General features: G+C 41.3%; 1 protein-coding gene across 2 annotated transcripts in view; it reads left to right on the top strand.

Annotated features, from left to right (window-relative positions):
- pigo (phosphatidylinositol glycan anchor biosynthesis, class O) overlaps positions 1-20885 on the top strand; it is a 278331-nt gene that overhangs the window by 212140 nt on the left and 45306 nt on the right. For both annotated transcript variants that reach the window (XR_007935452.1, XM_051930081.1), the window contains exon 8: positions 1756-3376. Coding sequence is in view for 1 of the 2 variants with exons in the window: in XM_051930081.1 (XP_051786041.1) it covers positions 1756-3376 (1621 nt within the window). In the remaining variant the exon portion in view is untranslated. The remainder of the gene's footprint in view (positions 1-1755; positions 3377-20885) is intronic.

Here is a 20885-nt window from a genome sequence, read left to right as displayed (position 1 = left end):
GTTAAGGTAAGATAATTTTTACTTCCAATTTACAATTTTGGCACATTTTCTTACTACTTATTTTCTCCTGGTTCTTATCATACTGTCCCTGCAGAAAGAACACCAGGTACCACCAGGGATGGTTTTCTGTCTGAATTGCCTTTTCCAAGATTTTTCCATTTTTATACCCTACAGCAGTGGTTCCCAAACCTTTTTGATTCTCTGCACCATTGCTGAATCCAGGTTTTCCCAAGGCGTACGTCCCCTCAAATTCTAATGTGCGAAACAGACAATAATTTTTAAAAATAAATAAAACACGTATTTAAGATCACAATAAAATGTAATTGAACAAATCTAACTTATTTTAATTAGTGGGATTGTGGTGTAGCAGGTCCACGGCTACAAAAGATTGGCGGCTTTTAAATATTCCTTTGGCCGTTTCAGTCTCCTTTGGCACGATTGATGGAGTAATTGGGGCGTGCACGTGAGGGTGTGATTGTTCTCAATTGCTTAATTGGCTTCCTGCGGTGTGCAGTTGAGACACTGCCCCCATGGAGCCATATAAGAATGGCCCAGCACAGATGGAGAGAGGAAAAAAAAAAAAGAGACGAAAAGGAAGGGAAAAAAGGCTTGGAGAGCGAGAGTGAGGCATTGGGGCAAAGGAAAGAAGACCAGCCAGCCAGCATGAATGAAAGAAGTCAGCGGGGTCAGGGGTGCCGGAACGACTAAAGGATCGGCGCTCAGGGGACGGATCGTGCCAGGAGAGTGGGTACGATTGTGAAGGAGTCCACCCTAGGGATCTGAGGGACGAAGTGCATCAGAGGCTTTGCTTCAAATAAGTGCCTGCAATCCTCCATAACAGCCAGACATATAAACTTGCACCATCATTTTCGAATATAAAAGTATCAAGGATCTCGAACGAGTCTTGCGCCTTAGCACCAGCATTGATACTTTTACAATTTATTACTGTTTAGTAAAAACCGATCCATTTTTAAAAATACATACGAGAAGAAATGCTTCAAAAACTTGACTTAATCACAACAATATACAGTTGATAAAATCTCCGAAAACTAATTCAACACTAAGACCATGTGAAACTGACAGCTATTTATATACGAACACAAAGTACAGAGAAAGTTCAACAAACTACTAAAACAATCGAGTAATTTAATTATTGTAGAGCACCATCTAGTAACCATTTGTAGAGGCTTCTGCAAACAGTTATTACTAAGTGAGTCTCTGGTTGGCACCAGGTCCGCCAGATGTCACATACTATCACATTGAATTGAAAATGGAAATAAAATTTTGAAAATGTTGTAATATTTTGTAGTGCCCCTGTGAGGAAGCCACTTCTCCCCAGAAAACTATGGTGCACACTTTGGCAACCACTGCCCTACAGGGATTGATTTATTTGTTTTTTTATTTTTTGTGGGGATTTCTTGCCTTCTTAGGTAGTTATGGCTGGTGGGCTGTCAAATAACCAGACCTGTTAATACCCACTGAAGTATTCCTGAAAAAAATAAATTTTATGTTGTTGACTGAACACTAATTCAAGTACTATGAGACTCTATAATCTAACAGATGGGATGTCAATTTTATTTTACTTATTAATACTTGACTTTCTTGACGAATATCAAAATCTTGTTCCTGAAAGGTTTCTTTCAAATATTTTCATTGTAATTATTGTTTGTGTTCTAGACTACATAAATTATTTACAACATTGTATGTTATCTTCGACAAGTGCACATTTTTTAAGGCGTTGATTTTATTTGACAGGTAAACCGCTTCCTGGAAACATATTCATTGGTTGCAAAACATCTTCCACAAGAAACACTGGACCACCTTCAAGACATGTATTTAAAAGCTACCAAGAATTACATAATGTTACGTGATGCATTTGCTACCCACAGTCCTTTGAATTCCCAGGAACTGAAAAAACTTATTTCTGACTTCCATGTTTATCTTGTCAGTGTGCAAGAGATGTGCAAGGTTTCTTGGGCCCAGTTTCACAGTCTGCAGATAATAGTTGGCATAATTGTACTGGTAGGGTCCTGTGTAGTATGTTTTATTGTTTCTGAATTTGCAAGTATTGTTGAATCTTCATACAAGGAGCTACTTTTCTTAGCAGTTTTCACTGGTGCTTTTGCAAGTGGAACAGTTGCAATTTTTCAGTTTTTTTGGTTAGAGTTTGAGGCATTTTCTGTACTCGGCACATTTACTGTTGTGGCACAAGTTGCTTTTCTGTGGAAATTCAATCATCTAAAAAACTCAAATAGATATTTTTTAAATCGCGCAGTTAACATCATAAACACTGCTTTGAAGGGTGAGCTGCAAATGACTAGCCCTCTTATTGTGTTTATGGTGTTTCTTTTACGATGTGCCTCACTCTTCTCAGACAGTTATATAGTTGCAGAGGAGCAAGTGGTTTCTTTTCTGCTGTCCAGCCTTGGCTTATTCATTCTTGTGCATCTTACCTGGTATGGTAACCTTTTACATTCATTTATTGATGGATTTAAGACTACTAACCCAGGTATGTCTTCTCAACAAATGGCTTTTGTGAAGGATAAGAAAACAATGCATGTTCTAGTGGCCTGTGTAGCACTTTTAATGTTTTCTCTCTGTTTATCTCATGTTTTCCATGGCTGCAGAGATGAACAGGTGATATGCACTCCTTCACTTTTCCTAGCACCCCTGTGTACCTTGCAGGATGTGCAGCTGAGAAATATTCACTATGTTTTGTCTGTGTGCTCTTTATTGACCTCTTACTATTTGGTTCGCCGGTGGTTATGCTATTATGGCAATTTTAATAGCCACAGCCTTGCTGTTTTTGTGGCTCGCTTTGAGCTACCTTTGTTGGTTGTTTGCATCTGTTTGTTTTGGGCTGTGAGCTCAACTCCTGAGGAAAGCTTTGTAAATTGGCAACAATTTATTAGACTGGCCTCATCTGTTTTCCCAAGGGTGGCTTTTGTTCTCTTTTGTCTGGGCATAGCTGCAGTGTTCTGGAACCCTTTGACTGTCTTTGTAAAGCCTAAAGTATTATCAGAAGAAGGCCCAATCACCCAGTCCTACAGAGCCAGTGGATGTGTCAGCCCACAAGCTGAATTGCAACACCTCATTCCTCATATCTACCAGTGCATGCGACGCTCCTATCAAGTACCAAAGGAAGAGGGAGAATCACTCAAGGATGAATACTACCAACCAACAGTGGAAGCCTTTGGCTTGGGAACAGTTTACTCTGCTCCTATGCTTTTGATTCTGGTACTCTTTCAACTGCTTCTGGCTTTGCTGCACCCCGAGGGTCTGGCTTTATCCTTCTTACTGATGCTTCTAGAGGCCTTTGCCATTCTACAAATACACTCTAAAACATCATCCTTATACCGCTGTCGTCTCTACTCAGGTAAGAGTGCTAAATGTTTAAATGTTTCAAGCAATTATTATGAAATATTAGTTATTATTATTTATTTTTATTATATACACATGAGTGTGAGTTTCAGGTATAGAAATCCACACCATTGGATCAATCTCTGCTAAGATTTGCTCACCTTCCTCATTTGATTAGGTTAAGATTGTAGACTTGTGTTCCGACCCAAAATTTTGACACTGGCTTATTATGTTTTTTTCATCCTAGTTAGTCATGTGTTAGCTAGAATTAGTCTAGTTTCATTCCGTATTCCTACTATAACACTTGTGAACCAGAAATTACCACATAGGTTACTTTTTGAATCAGTATTCCTGCTCCTCAAGTTTTTGCTATAACTGGAGTAAAATACCTCTGAATCTCATCCTTGTTAAACCTACATTTATCTTTAATATTTTATTAAATATCTTTAATATAGAGTGGTATAACAAGCTAAGAGATAAAATGCATTAACCATTTTAAAAATCAGTAAATTATATAAAGATACAAATATATTTAAACATACAGTAATAGGGAGGTCCCAGGTCCATTATAATAGACAATGTCAAAATGCAAAATCATTATCCTGGAGACCTAGGTTATTTGGCTGCCTACACCCTCCTGGGCATTCAACAGTAGAGTATGTGCTTTGTAAAGTATTGTATAGTATAAATCTATGCTAGGCCATCAAATATGCTGACGAAATATTTTCATCCTTTGATTACAAAGATTCCAGTGTCTCGGATATCTTTCCCATTGGCAGAAAAATAATATAAGAACATTAAATGTCATAAAAGAGAGAAGCTCATCCTTATGCTTGCTTGTTTAGCTAATAGCTAATCTGTCTAAGTATCTTATATAGATCAGTGCTAAGCATTCATTTTTAGAAGTGGTTGCCAGTCTTGGCAACCAAGTATCAGATTTTAGTTGCCAAAAATGAAAATGTGGTTGCCATTTTTAACAGCCTATAATTGGAATAATTAAAATCCATCCATCCATCCATCCTCTTCCGCTTATCCGAGGTCGGGTCGCGGGGGCAGCAGCTTGAGCAGAGATGCCCAGACTTCCCTCTCCCTGGCCACTTCTTCTAGCTCTTCCGGGAGAATCCCAAGGCGTTCCCAGGCCAGCCGAGAGACATAGTCCCTCCAGCGTGTTCTGGGTCTTCCCCGGGGCCTCCTCCCGGTTAGACGTGCCCGGAACACCTCAACAGGGAGACGTCCAGGAGGCATTCTGATCAGATGCCCAAGCCACCTCATCTGACTCCTCTCGATGCGGAGGAGCAGCGGCTCTACTCTGAGCCCCTCCCGGATGACTGAGCTTCTCACCCTATCTTTAAGGGAAAGCCCAGACACCCTGCGGAGGAAACTCATTTCTGCCGCTTGTATTCGCAATCTCGTTCTTTCGGTCACTACCCATTGCTCATGACCATAGGTGAGGGTAGGAACATAGATCGACTGGTAAATTGAGAGCTTCGCCTTGCGGCTCAGCTCCTTTTTCACCACGACAGACCGATGCAGAGCCCGCATCACTGCGGATGCCGCACCGATCCGCCTTTCGATCTCACGCTTCATTCTTCCCTCACTCGTGAACAAGACCCCGAGATACTTGAACTCCTTCACTTGGGGCAGGATCTCGCCACCAACCCTGTGAGGGCACTCCACCCGTATCCGGCTGAGGACCATGGTCTCGGATTTGGAGGTGCTGATTCCCATCCCAGCCGCTTCACACTCAAATGCGAACCGATCCAGAGAGAGCTGAAGATCACGGCCTGATGAAGGAAACAGGACAACATCATCTGCAAAAAGCAGTGACCCAATCCTGAGTCCACCAAACCGGACCCCCTCAACGCCCTGGCTGCGCCTAGAAATTCTGTCCATAAAAGTTATGAACAGAATCGGTGACAAAGGGCAGCCCTGGCGGAGTCCAACTCGCACTGGAAACGGGTTCGACTTACTGCCGGCAATGCGGACCAAGCTCTGGCACCGATCGTACAGGGACCGAACAGCCCTTATCAGGGGGTCCGGTACCCCATACTCTCGGAGTACCCCCCACAGGATTCCCCGAGGGACACGGTCGAATGCCTTTTCCAAGTCCACAAAACACATGTAGACTGGTTGGGCAAACTCCCATGCACCCTCTAGGACCCTGCTAAGGGTGTAGAGCTGGTCCACTGTTCCGCGACCAGGACGAAAACCACACTGTTCCTCCTGAATCCGAGGCTCGACTATCCGACGGACCCTCCTCTCCAGGTCCCCCGAATAGACTTTTCCAGGGAGGCTGAGGAGTGTGATCCCTCTATAGTTGGAACACACCCTCCGGTCCCCTTTCTTAAAGAGGGGGACCACCACCCCGGTCTGCCAATCCAGAGGCACTGTCCCTGATGTCTAGGGATGGGAATTGATAAGATTTTCACGATTCCGATTCCATTTTCGATTCTGTTTAACAATTCGATTCTTTATCGATTCTCCTATCGATTCTTATTTTTAAAAAAGGAGAACACACAGGTCGATTAACTTAGAACTTTGTTTTATATCTTATCTTTGAACAAGATAGAAATTTAGGAGTAGCATGACCTTACAAACCCAACAGTGAGATCTTAAGAGATCCACAGCCTACGGCTCCTCGATGGGGTGCCATGGGGTCCCCAGAAAAAAATGTGTAAATGTAAAATAATAATAAAATAAATATTCTTCTGTAGCAATAACAAAATATAACATAAATTATTCTGTGGCAATTACACAAGAATGTCCAGTAACATTTACACTCTCCTTTTTAAAAGTATATATGAGCTGAGCACTCAAAAATAAAACTACATCAGCCAGCAACAAATACAATCAACTCAAGTCCAATGGAACTGTGCACTGTGCAATTCTGCAACCATCAACTATTTTGACAGCTACATCCATGTTGGCCGCATTATCAACAGTGGCTGCCACAACCTTGTCTTTGATACCATACTCCTCCAAGATCTCATCAGTCTCCTCTGCTACAGCTGTCCCTGTCTGTGCCTGGTACACTGGTTTGGTTTTGAGGACTTTTTCTTGAGCCTGGCCATTCCTGACATAATGCAGCGTTACTGTGAGGTAATGATCTTGACTAAAACTTGCCCATCCATCTGCAGTGACGGCTGCCTTCAACACATGTTTCAGCTCAGAAATGGAAACGGATGAAACATCTGGTAAGAGGAGAACACGCAAATTTGACATTCCCTGACTTAGCATACAATTAAACACATTCACTTACCGAAAATCGGGGGCATCTACTGTGGCAAATGGGTGCAAGCCTTTTACCACAAACTTAGTCACTGCTCGGTGACATTCGTCTATCCTGTCCTGTGTCATTTTACTTTTCCCCCGCCTCTGTGAAAGGAGAAGCTACCGGTAGACTGCAGCGAGAACTGCCAGCATCTGAGACAGCCAGACTCTGTCTGTCTCTCTCGTCATGGTCATCTAAATGCAATGCACAGTAATAGCAGGTTTTGCAATAAGGCAAATCGCGCTAACATAATATGCAATGTTAGTTGATTAGTTACCTGCCGTATTAACGGGAGAGGACCTGCAAACGTTACCGCTGCTGCTGGGTTTAGATTCACTAGTCCGGAGCGGATCAAAAACACAACATTCATTTAAGGTTATTGCTTGTTTTGTGTGCAAATGCTTTTGCATATTCGTAGTGTTTCCTCCCTTTGATTAAATATCTACTTTGCAAGTATTGCAAGTTGTCCTGTTGTCATCCTTTCTCGTAAAGTATAACCAAACTTTTGAGCATTTGTGCCGCTTAGGCGCCATGTTTCCGGCTGGGTAAATGACGCTACGCAACGTGGTGACGTCATTCGAGGCGACTGGAATCGATAGGGGAATCGTTTGCAAAAATGGCAAACAATTCCAAGGAATTGAAACAGTGGGAACCGGTTCTCAACAAGAACCGGTTTTCGATGCCCATCCCTACTGATGTCCATGCGATGTTGCAGAGGTGTGTCAACCAAGACAGTCCTACAACATCCAGAGCCTTGAGGAACTCCGGGCGTATCTCATCCACCCCTGGGGCCCTGCCACCAAGGAGTTTTTTGACCACCTCGGTGACCTCAGTCCCAGAGATGGGGGAGCCTACCTCTGAGTCCCCAGGCTCTGCTTCCACATTGGAAGGCATGTTAGTGGGATTGAGGAGGTCTTCGAAGTACTCCCCCCACCGACTCACAATGTCCCGAGTCTAGGTCAGCAGCGCACCATCACCACCATATCCAGTGTTGACACTGCACTGCTTCCCCCTCCTGAGACGCCGGACGGTGGACCAGAATCTCCTCGAAGCTGCCTGAAAGTCGTTCTCCATGGCCTCACCAAACTCCTCCCACGCCCGAGTTTTTGCCTCAGCAACCACCAAAGCCGCATTCCGCTTGGCCTGCCGGTACCTATCAGCTGCCTCCAGAGTCCCACAGGACAAAAGGGTCCTATAGGACTCCTTCTTCAGCTTGACGGCATCCCTCACCGCCGGTGTCCACCAACGGGTTCGGGGATTGCCGCCACGACAGGCACCGACCACCTTATGGCCACAGCTCCGGTCAGCTGCCTCAACAATAGAGGCACGGAACATGGCCCATATGGACTCAATGTCCCCCACCTCCCTCGGGATGTGGTCGAAGTTCTGCCAGAGGTGGGAGTTGAAGCTACTTCTGACTGGGGGCTCTGCCAGACGTTCCCAGCAGACCCTCACAACACGTTTGGGCCTACCAGGCCTGACTGGCATCCTCCCCCACCATCGAAGCCAACTCACCACCAGGTGGTGATCATTTGACAGCTCCGCCACTCTCTTCATCCGAGTGTCCAAGACATGTGGCCGCAAGTCCGATGACACGACCACAAAGTCGATCATCGAACTGAGGCCTAGGGTGTCCTGGTGCCAAGTGCACATATGAACACCCCTATGCTTGAACATGGTGTTCGTTATGGACAATCCGTGACGAGCACAGAAGTCCAATAACAAAACACCGCTCGGGTTCAGATCGGGGGAGCCATTCCTCCCAATCACGCCCTTCCAGGTCTCACTGTCATTGCTCACGTGAGCATTGAAGTCTCCCAGCAGAACGAGGGAGTCCGCAGAAGGTATGCCCTCTAGCACCCCCTCCAGGGACTCCAAAAAGGGTGGGTACTCTGAACTGCTGTTTGGTGCATACGCACAAACAACAGTTAGGACCCGTTCCCCCCCCTGAAGGCGGAGGGAGGCTACCCTCTCGTCTACCGGGGTAAACCCCAATAAACAGGCTCCAAGTCGGGGGGCAATAAGTATACCCACACCCACTCGGCGCCTCTCACCGGGGGCAACTCCAGAGTGGTAGAGAGTCCAGCCCCTCTCAAGGAGATTGGTTCCAGAGTCCAAGCTGTGCGTCGAGGTGAGTCCGACTATATCTAGCCGGAACCTCTCAACATCGCACACTAGCTCAGGCTCCTTCCCCTTCAGAGAGGTGACATTCCATGTTCCAAGAGCCAGCTTCTGTAGCCGAGGATCGGACCGCCAAGGTCCCCGCCTTCGGCCACCACCCAACTCACACTGCACCCGACCTCCTTGGCCCCTCTCATAGGTGGTGAGCCCATGGGAAGGGGGACCCACGTTGCCTCTTCGGGCTGTGCCCGGCCGAGCCCCATGGGTGCAGACCCGGCCTCCAGGCGCTCGCCATCGAGCCCCACCTCCAGGCCTGGCTCCAGAGGGGGGCCCCGGTGACCCGCGTCCGGGCAAGGGAAAATGCCGTCCAAAGTTTTCTTTCATCATAGGAGGTTTGAACCGCTCTTTGTCTCATCCCTCACCTAGGATCAGTTTGCCTTGGGTGACCCTACCAGGGGCATAAAGCCCCGGACAACAGAGCTCCTAGGATCACTGGGACACGCAAACCCCTCCACCACGGTAAGATAGATAGATAGATAGATAGATAGATAGATAGATAGATAGATAGATAGATAGATAGATAGATAGATACTGGTAAGGTAGCGGTTAAAGGAGGGGGAATAATTAAAATGCTGTACAAATAGACGTCGGCTTATTAATGAAACCATGACATAAAATAGTATTTAAAACCTTAATTACCCTAACTGAATTCTGTGAAGTTTGTATATTTTCTGTGCTACTTTACAGCATTTCAGTCTGAAGTGTTATCACTTAACCATGTGAGGAGGAAAAAAAATACACATCTTTATGTCAGCCTTCAATCCCTGGTATACAAAGTACTACAAGTAGATCAATTAGTTTCATATTGTTTTCAGTTCATTCAAAAATGAATCCAGCAAATTACTACTTACTTGCCCATCCTTTCATCCAACTTAAGGCATGTTACTATGAAGTACATTAATTTAACATCCACTGAATATGATTCCATTCTGTAATCTGTTTTATAATCTTGCTTTCAATACTGTGCAGCAGCTAATGAAAATAAACTGCTTAAACAAGTCTAAACTAACAAACCTGGCTTAAGTAAGCCATCCCCAAACCCAACAAAATAAAAAAAAAGCTTTCCTACTTCTAACAGCATTTTGCCATCTTAAAAACATAAAGCCCCAGATGACAATAGCCTAAGCAGCAGTTTGGAAGTTGCCTACAGTTTGAGAAAGATTAAAATGTTGCTTGTTTTAATTGATTCATTTAATATATATAGATATATTGTGATGGAAACTAGAGGTGGGTAGTAAAGAATTACATTTACTCCGTTACATTTACTTGAGTAACGTTTTTAAAAATTGTACTTTTAAGAGTAGTTTTACCGCACCATACTTTTTACTTTTACTTAAACACATTTGTGAAGAAGAAACGCTACTCTTACTTCGCTGCATTGGGCAACACTCGAATCATTACTTTTTTTCCATTAGATATGCTATATTTTTGCCAGACAGAAGCCGCCAGTGGATCTACTGCATGACTGTTTCACCAATCAGACGTAGCAATAATAATCACAAGACTCCATTTCACCAATCAAACATAGCAACAATAATCACAAGTCTCCGTTTCACCAATCAGACATAGCAACAATAATCACAAGTCTCCGTTTCACCAATCAGACATCCATCTATCCATCCATTATCCAACCCGCTGAATCCGAACACAGGGTCACGGGGGTCTGCTGGAGCCAATCCCAGCCAACACAGGGCACAAGGCAGGAAACAATCCTGGGCAGGGTGCCAACCCACCACAGGACACACACAAACACACCAAGCACACACTAGAGCCAATTTAGAATCGCCAATCCACCTAACCTGCATGTCTTTGGACTGTGGGAGGAAACCGGAGCGCCCGGAGGAAACCCACGCAGACACGGGGAGAACATGCAAACTCCACGCAGGGAGGACCCGGGAATCGAACCCAGGTCCCCAGATCTCCCAACTGCGAGGCAGCAGCGCTACCCACTGCGCCACCGTGCCGCCCCAATCAGACATAGCAACAATAATCACAAGACTCCGTTTCATCAATCAGACGTAGCAACAATAATCACAAGACTCCGTTTCACCAATCAGACATAGCAACAATAATCACATGGCTCCATTTCACCAATCAGACGTAGCCATGCAGTCACATGACCACACCCAAACTGTGGTGGTATAGCAGCACAAGCTCCTCACAGACAGCGGACAGGGAAAGAAAGAATACAAGTGGAACCTTCGTTTGCGAGCATAATTCGTTCCGGAAACGTGCTTGCAATCCAAAGCACTCGTATATCAAAGCGAATTTCCCCATAAGAAATAATGGAAACTCAGATGATTCGTTCCACAACCCAAAACTATTCATATAAAAATGATTAATACAAAATATAACGTAAAAATACATAAAACAAATTAACCTGAACTTTACCTTTGAAAAGAATCATGGCTGGTGTGAGCAAGTTTCTAAACTCTTGTGGTATTTCACCCAATGGGACGACACGCGGAAGAGTGTCTTGAAGCAACCGCAGACACCCAGAGCTGTAGAAGTTCAGTGTAAAAGCGAATCCAAAAAGGTCGCAGTCATGCTATAAGCACCTGCCATTGGATGGGTGATACAAGGAACATTATAAATGCGCAGGGCACAGTATTACTTGGCCACTAACCTGGGCATGATCCTGCCTGACTGCTGTGTCTGTGTATAGGAGAGTGGCAGATCCCGCTACAATAATTAACCGCGCTGTTCCTGTTTCAAGCTGAATAAAGATGGTGTTGCTAAAGTATTGAGACTCAGCTTCATGTTTTGAGGTGCAAGATGGGGACTCGCACGTCACAGCACACACTTGTGGTCACAATGCCGTAGTAAATGGTATACAATCGTATGGATGTTGACTATACGAGTGAGGCACGCCGAATGACGATTGCCCACAATCCCGCAGCAAGAAAGAGAACCATCAGCTCAGTTGTGATCATGTGAAGCTTGGCAGACAAACCATATACGGACTACTTGTATTGCAAGACCTCGCTCGTTTATCATGTCAAAATTTCTTAAAAATTTTAGCTTGTCTTGGAAAACACTCGCAAACAAAGTTACTCGCAATGTACATGAAAAATGAGAGCCAACTCCTGCTGAAGCTTAACTTTCACTTCACTAAGTGAAGAACAAGCATGTTTTAACCAAACATGCTCAGACACAGACAGTGAAGGTAAAGTGAGACTTCTTGTATGTGCACTAGCTGCCTTGTGCTAATGTTATTTTCTATCAGCTGTGCTATTTGGAGGGCAAGTGAATATGCAGTATTATACTGTCGGTGTACAGTATATCTTGTCACTGTAAGTAGTTTGCACTGTTCAAACATACATGGTACCTTCTGTAGGTATTGGCTTCAAAAGCTTTGTTGTGAAAAACTGAGATTTGGAACTTTGTGTTATTTGTGCATCTTTATTTTGTAAAGATGTTATTTATTTTTACTCATTTTTATTTGATTATTTGGAAATAGCAGAATTTGCACATTATTTTGCATTTGTGTCTGTCTTATTACAACATTTCTAAAAAATAAATCATTTACAGTATTATGATCAAACAGTTACTCAGTACTTGAGTAGTCTTTTCACCAAATACTTTTTTACTCTTACTTGAGTAATTTTTTGGATGACTACTTTTTACTTCTACTTGAGTAATATTATTTTAAAGTAACGTTACTCTTACTTGATTACAATTTTTGGCTACTCTACCCACCTCTGATGGAAACCAAGGTGTCAGCAAGCCCCAAACCCCAAAACACGAACACACATAAAGTCCCAGGTTCAAATAAAAGATCTGTTACTTTGTCGAGGAACTGGTGAATAAACCAAACACAAAAACAGGTTGTCTCTCTCCACAAAGCACAATACCTCTTCCCAGTTCCTCTCACAACCGCACTGCCCTTCTCCAGGCAAGTGTTGCTCTATGTCTTCCCAGCTCTGACTCGCCTGGACAAGGTAGTGCGGTCCCTTTTATTAAGGACCTGGGAGTACTTCCGGTGCTAGGGCTACTGCCCGATGGAAGTACTTCCGGGTCATATGGAACTCCCACTTATTAGGGAGCTCATCTTCCTACAGCCCCCTCTTTCTGCACCCATGGTCCCCAGCAGGGCTTTTTTTGCCGGACTACATCTCCCAGCATTCCCTGCTGGTTCCCAAATGGGCACCGATACAAAAGGTTGCTGCCATCTAGTGTTCTGGGGTAATAACACATCCCCTGCAGCGTCTACTGGTGGGATATCCATCCATCCACTCCAGCCATCACTTCCGGGCCTGCCTCCTTTCTTTCTCCTGGTCGGGATGCCCATCTGTCTGCTCAGAGCCTCCCGTCTGGGTAAGGAACCATCCCCTTCTCTGGTCGGGATGCCTGTCTAACCCCTGTGGCATTTTATATATATATATTGTGTTTCTATTGTGTTTAAAAAATCATACTGGTGTCAAAGACAATGCCTGTTAGATGCTAGTTCAGTAAAACTAAATAAAACTAAAACCCTACAATAAACAATTCATAGAGTAATTAGCCCCAAACTATTGCATTTCCACCACCATGCATAAGTGTGGTTATCAGGTTCTTCTGGTCAAATGCTGTCTTTGGTTTTCACCAAACATGTCTTCTGGTTTTGTGACCAAATAACTCCTATCTTTGCCTTATCTGTCTAGAGCACACTGTTCCAAAAGTCCTTGTTTTTGCTTAGATTTTCATGCAAAAAGTTTTGACTTGTCCTGATGACCCTGATGTTTTTTTTTTTGGATAGCTATGCAGCCTTCTTCTAATGATAAACTTGTGCACTTTGGAATCAGCAGTATCAAGTGCTGTCTGTTGCTCCTATGATACAGGGTTTTTTTGAGACTTCTTTTAGCAACTTGCATTCTGCTCTCAGTCTGAACATGTTAGGATGGCCTGGACTAGATAACTTGCTAGTTCCAAAGCATTTCTCCACTTCTAGATGATCATCTGACACTGAAATAGTTCAGTTGCTTTAAGATATTTTTAAATCTCTTTCCAGGCTCATGGGCATCTATAACATTTGGATCTACACTTATCATGGGTTTCCAAATAATTCAAAATGCAGCTACCAGAAATGCATTCCAGCAGTTAGTATAACTCGTATGAAAACACTCTACAGCCCAAGTGTCTTTTTTTTTTTTTTTAAGTTTTAGTGAAATTAAAACATTTCACACCAAAAATTAAGAAGAACGCTGATAATACACACACAAAAAATGTCTTTGATGTTCCTTTAAAGCTTAAGTATCTAGGTACTTGTCCAAGAGGGACTATACAGTGTTGACCACAGACAAAATACTACATCTTGTGGCAGGCTTATCTTGTAGTTTTACCTCAAAGATGAAACTGTTTTAACCAACTTTAAACAGTCATCTAAATAGAAATTGTGAAGTACAGGGGGTCCTCGGGTTACAACGTCTCGATATACGACGTTTCGAGTTTACAACGCTCACTCCCATAAAAGCTTAAAAAAATTGAGTCATGAGTGTTTCGGCTTACGTTGTTAGTGTCATACTTAGACTACGTGGGCGAACTAGTTTGGTTGTACATGGCGGAAGTATGTGGCGTTTGAGTGAGGGAGTTGGCGAACTAGTTTGGTTGCACACGGCACAAGTTTTCCATTTGTGTTGCTTTGTTTGGCGACATTTTGGCCCTTATCAGGGCTCCTAAATGAAAGTCAGAGTCTTTAGATGGTAGTGCTTCAAAGAAGAGGAAAGCCATCATGATGGAAGTGAAATTAGACATTGTAAAGCGATCAGAATAAATCAAGGTAAGGAATTTTTTTTTTACACTCATTTTTTGTCATTTTTTCTGTTACTACAGTACAGTGTACAGTGCAGTATATTTCTGTCCTTTTCCTTTTTCTGTGGCTTAGTTGTGTTTTTATGTTCTAGATTATGATTTTGCAAATGTTTTAGGATAGATAAGTGACTAGGGCTAGGGTGTGTTTCGACATACACCAAAATTCGGGTTGCATCACTGTTGTAGGAATGGAACTGTGTCGTAACCCGAGGACCCCCTGTACTGTGTTTACTGCTTCTTCAGACACCGCTTCTCTTGCATCTTAAGCAGTTCTGTGCAAGACATAAGAAACAAAAGTAGGTGATGAAGTAGCACAAAAAGATGTATCTTTGTCATTTTACCTTGAGGCCACCACAAAAAGTGAAGAAGATCAGTGACCCTATCTAGAGCTTTTACTTGGTAGAATATTAATTTAATGTCTGCCATTAATGCCACTGGCTTTTCCCTAAATCTTTTAAGGATGGTAAAGATAATTAATTAATTAATTAGTTAGTTAATTAGGTAAGGACCTTTCAGTAATTGCTCATAAAGAAATGTTCCATGGTAAGTGGCTGTACAATCCCTTTTCTTTCCAGTGGCATTAAAACTGCTATAAAAGTAAATCCCATTGACACTTGTTTTTGTGTATCAGTGAAACCTGTCCTTCCTTCTCTTGGTGGTTTGAGCACTGTTGCTAAATAAAAAAGTTTCAGCAAAACAATGTATTTCTTTAGTTAAAAATATCCCCTTTGAAAGTCAAATTTCTTGATTTCCACAAGTTTATAATTTGTTTTATCTTTGATTTTCTTACAGTCTTCACGCCCACTTTTCCTTCCTCCAAAATTGATCTACAGAATTTTTATATTATTTTCTTTTGTGTTCTGTACACGTTTGTCCAATTTCCTTGAAGAAAATGTTCAGTTTTGTAACATTCAGGATTGACACAGAGCCTCTACAGTATCATCTCACATGCTTTAAGGCTATTTATAAGGAATTTCAGTCCCTTACATCATTCTTATAGCTCATCCCCTTTCGCATCACTCCCAGGAATTTGAATTCCCTTTGTTTCCATTTATCCTTATTACCACCATTAACACTAGAATTCCTGAAGCCTACGAAAAAAGTCATAATCCCAGGCCACGTTAAATTCCTTCGTACCTCTCCATCAGTGTCTTTTGTTTTTCAGATGTGTCAATCAGCACAACCAGCAAGCAGCCTACTATCCCATCCACCCTCTGACATGGCTGAAGTTCTCCCAGCTCAAGTCTGTTTATCTGGATGTGAGGTGCCTGGAGTTGTATAGAGTAAATAATATATTGCTATTTGGAATACATGCATTTCATGTGTGTTCCATGTCTACACAATAATGATCTGGATAATTGTAGGAAAACAGGAAATGCGAGGCAAAAAAATGCTGAACACATACCTAAAACAAAAACTTTTTCCATGTTATAGTAATAATGACGTGAAGTGTACAATATGTGAAAACTTTAGTCCAAATATCAAATAAACACGTGCGCTTTTATTCAAGAATATAACCAAAGAAAAAAAAATCATCCAGTTTACATGTTGCTGTCAATCAGTTAATAACCCAAGCTCAAATGACCCTCCATAATGTGGGGGATTCCACACATTAAAATTCAAGCCTTTCATTGTATTTTGATATTTATGAATGCGTGTAGTTGTTTACTTAAATGATGGTTGGGTAAATACTTGATGGATCTACCAGTATTTTAAAGCTGTAATTAATGTTAGTGTTTATATATTTTATATTGTGTTACACAAAAGGGCATGATATTGTTCACTTCAATAATGGAGGTACTTTAATCAAAAGCCATTGAATGGGATTTCTGTTTTTGCCATGGTATCGAAAGGTATCAGGTAATGTAAAATTTCACTGGTATTGGTATTGAATGCAAAAATTCTGGTACTGTGACAAACCTAGTTTATTCTGTTAAGTCAATTAAACTTTTTTTGTCATTCATCCACATCTGTCACGCTTGGGTCACAGATTTGCACAGAAACGCAGGAGGTTGTAGAGACAGGAACTTTATTCAAATACTGCAAACAAACATGTCTCTTTTTCTATCTATCTATCTATCTATCTATCTATCTATCTATCTATCTATCTATCTATCTATCTATCTAAACGTGCTCCTTGACAAGACGGAGATGACAGTTCCGTCTCACAATTAAAAGAATGCAAACATATCTTCCTCTTCAAAGGAGTGCGCATCAGGAGCAGGGAAGGACAGAGAGAGAAAGGCAAACAATCAAAAATCAACAAGTGCTATTCGGACTTTTAAGTCTGTGAAATACCGCGCGGATTGTGCAATAGATCAGCCGCAAGTAAGCCCAGCAAGCAAGGGAGCAATGTGAAGGTAGTCTTTCAACATCTTTTTTTTTTTAACCTGTAGGGGTGCAGTCAGCCCCCCAGCTCACAGTAGCATATGGTTGAATAAAATTTATTAGCATCAGCTAAAGCATTTACAGCACATGTGTCATTATTTAAATACTAAAAATATATAATTAATTACTGGCAAATTATAGAATTTTTAAACTGGCAGAAGTATCCAAAGGCAAGCCATTGTCAAAAGATGGCTTTCAGGAAGAGGGTGATAAGCTTCACTAGCTGTGGTATGTGCCTCAGAAGGGCATCAGTCCAGGCAAATAGCACAACAATAGAGAGGAATTTCAGCCTGAATGCAAGCACAACACAGTGAGTAACAGTGAATAAATACCAGGGGTATCATCACATCTAGGACTGTAGGGTCACATTGTTACAGGAGGATGTGTGTAACACTGTGCTCTCCCTTTAACAGAGTACAGGTGCAGCTGAAAGCAAAGGATCAGGAACAACGGGAACCACTAGATAAATTGTAACTTTGCATCTCTGGATGCCCTGACCCCAGAATTTGATCCAGAAGTGGGCAAGCTGCCTCATAGCCAGAAGTCCATTGAATACGAAGTTGGAAGTAAGGTTGTGGCAATCATTTTGCTTGAGGTGATAAGAAAGATGGTCAGATTGCGGAGAAATAGAAATGCAACACCTCATGGAGAAGTCATTTAAAGCAACCTTAGAAACTGAGAATGTCAGTGCCATCAGATTTAGATTTACTGCCTATGTGTCAAAATGAGGGTTTTCTATTTTTGCCCATCTAGGGACACCAATTAGGAAATGGTTTATGGATGTGAGAAAAAGTACTGATTGATTGATGTTAGTCAATTGCTTAACTGATAAGTTTTGCACTTGGCAATGTTAGTAATCCACTTTTATAAAAGGACAAATGTCTGTGGGTCCATCCAGTTGCTATGTTTCTGCTATATGACATTTGGTATGGGGTTCATAAAAGCAGTGCTATTGATTGTGATGCAACATCTGCTGGAATGAAAAATACAATGCATTTTATCACTACATCCATTAAACAATATATTCAAATAGACGGTAATGTACTGCAAAGTTTAATACTGAATATGCTGAGGTCTACTTGCTTAGATTACAACCTGTCTTAGACGGGTAGCACAGCTAGTTAATTAATATTCGGTAACTTCACTGAACTGCACAAAATGCATTGAAGTCAGTGTGGAAGGACGAACTGAACTAGTTGTGAGTGGATTATAATGGTGCAGTGATATTTTAATTATCCCTGAGGGATAGTGATGTATCTGACATCTGGACTGATTATTGCTGTCAGGTGGTAGTGATAACCATTGTGCCTCAGATGCAGAATGATAGCCACCAACAAAGCCAATAGCCAAATGACATTGTATATATCTTTGCACTCCCAGAGTTCCAATCTTGGGGCTCACTTTAGCTGTAGCTATGCAATGAAGCAGAAGAGTGGGACTGGCCTGTTCCATTGTTAGAAGGTGCAGTTCCGGGTGCAACTAAAGCGTCTTTTTTTTTTTTTTTTTTTCAATCTTGGAAAAGTAGAACTGAATCAGCATGGATACTTACAGAACAGACAAAATAGCCAAAAATTCTCAGTGGAAACTTGCTTATGCTAAAAATATTGTAAAAACTTTTCTATAATATGCATTTAAAAATTCTTATCTGTATTAGATCAGTCTGTCTAACATGATTCTGTTGTGTCGATAGATATAAAAAAAGGTAAGTTGTATAGGACATCCCTTTTCAAGTGCACTAAACTTTCAGGGTGAAACATGAAGTTTCAAAATATTGATTTTAGACTTAAGACATACCTTAATAGCTTTCAAAAACCTAACACCAATAACACAGGTCTGCAACTTTAAACAATGTTTGTTGTAAGTATATTTTTTAGAAGATTTAAAAGTTCTCATATGTTACATTCAAAAGCACAGGATGAGTAACAGGTAACAATGCATATTTATTACCACTATAAAGAATTAATCTTTTTAGGATTTTTTAGATGAATTTATAAATAGTCTACATTCTGTGCCAGGGTTCTACAATAAGTCACTTACGTCAGTGCAGTAAACCAAGGATCCATCGTTCTTGAAATGTTCTGGAAACTCTTCTTCTGTTTTTAAAACTATTTAGTCTCGAGCAAAGGAGACTGCATGGGGACCTAATCCAGGTGTTTAACAATCATCAAAGGCATTGATAAAGTAGATCCAGAAACATTCTTTCAGCATAAGGGTGAGTAACATACTTGACGACATCAGTGGAAATTAAGGGGAAATGCATTTAAAACTGAAACCAGGAAGCCCTTCTTTATGCAAAGAGTTGTGGGACTCTGGAGCAAACTACCAAGACATGTAGTTGAAGCAGAAATCTTGGCAACTTTTAAGAAAAATCTGGGTGAGATATTGAGACATCTTAGGTTTTAGTTAAAAAACCAGCTTGATGGACTGAATGGTGTCCTGTCATTTGTCAAAGTTTGGTTCAAAGAGAAGGTTGTGTTTCAAAGTACTGTACAGCAATAATTTTGTATATTTTAATTTGAACACCAAGCAGCATCTTTGGGGGTTACTAGATCTTGTACTGAATCATTACGTTCATCCTGAGTGAACTCTCTATGTGAGTTTCTACAAAATGGGGATGAAATGGGATTGGTACATTAAATCCATGTGGTACAGGTCGTATTTTGATGGAAAATCAATTTCCTTCTAATTCTTTTTGTTACATGCTTGAATTTTGCAGCAATACAAATATCAATTGTCACTATGCTTTTTGGGTTTCCGCCATACAATTGGAATACCAAAAGCAACCACCTTGATCTTATGTTTTGTTTACTGACTTGGTTCCTCAAAGCAAATAGAGCAGACACTTCGTGGGGCCAACTCTTTGTCCTGGTAACCAATTTTTTTTCTGAAGTAGGAATAGTAATCTTTTTTTTTAATACGTTATGTTCTATCTCTGTTTCTTTAGTACAAACCTTCCAAAGACTAAAATATCAGCACAACCTCTGGAGGCCATAATATGAATTAACAATACAACATAAATAAAATAAACTCTTCACTAACCATTTACAAGTGTGCTGATAACTGACAGAGTCACACTGATGCATTTACTACACTCCAGTGAAGTGTATAATTGGTAGGAGATGATCAAGACATGCCTCTAATAGCTTCTCATTCTGCTGTTTGCTGCTATGACTTACCACTTTCTAGCTATACTCTGATCTTATCAAATAAAATAACTGCTTTGCTTTAAAGATAGATTTTAGTTTGAGAATATATTAAATTCAAATTAATTATCATTAGAATAGAATAGTGATATTTAATTAATTATAGCAAGAAAACAATAAAAAAGCTATAACTGACAGCTTAAAATGTGTTTTAAGTTAAAAATGAAAAAGTTACATAAAAAATGTTTAAGGTATATAAAAAAATCACCTGAAATAATCAAAACATTTTTTCAGTATATACCTGTGTAATTAATAAAAAGAAGCAACTATGACAGCCCTCTGTTGACTTAGTTGAAAATATATCCAATATGATTTCTACTTCATAATTACCATCTGTATCCTGCATGGGGCACTGGTTCCTTTTAACATTAGAATCTATGAAGCCTACAAAAAGATCCAAAATGCTGGGCCAACTTAAATTCCATCGCACCTCCTCATCAGCATCTTTGTTTTGCAAGTGTGTTAATCATCCCTGGAAGCAGGCAGTCTGCTCACTCATCCCCCACCGAGGCAACTGAAGTCGGACAAAATTATCAGAGCTAAAGTTTTTTATTTGGGAGATAGGTGTCTAGAATTGTATAGGGTAAATAAAATCTAATTATTTTCGAATGTATTCATTTCATTTGTGTTCCGTGTGCACAATGATCTGTGTAAATGTAGGATGACGGGAAATGCGAAGCAAGAAATGTTGA

This window comes from Erpetoichthys calabaricus, chromosome 7 (assembly GCF_900747795.2).
Source record: "Erpetoichthys calabaricus chromosome 7, fErpCal1.3, whole genome shotgun sequence".
Classification (NCBI taxonomy): domain Eukaryota; kingdom Metazoa; phylum Chordata; class Cladistia; order Polypteriformes; family Polypteridae; genus Erpetoichthys; species Erpetoichthys calabaricus.
This window is presented reverse-complemented; position numbering and strand designations above follow the sequence as displayed.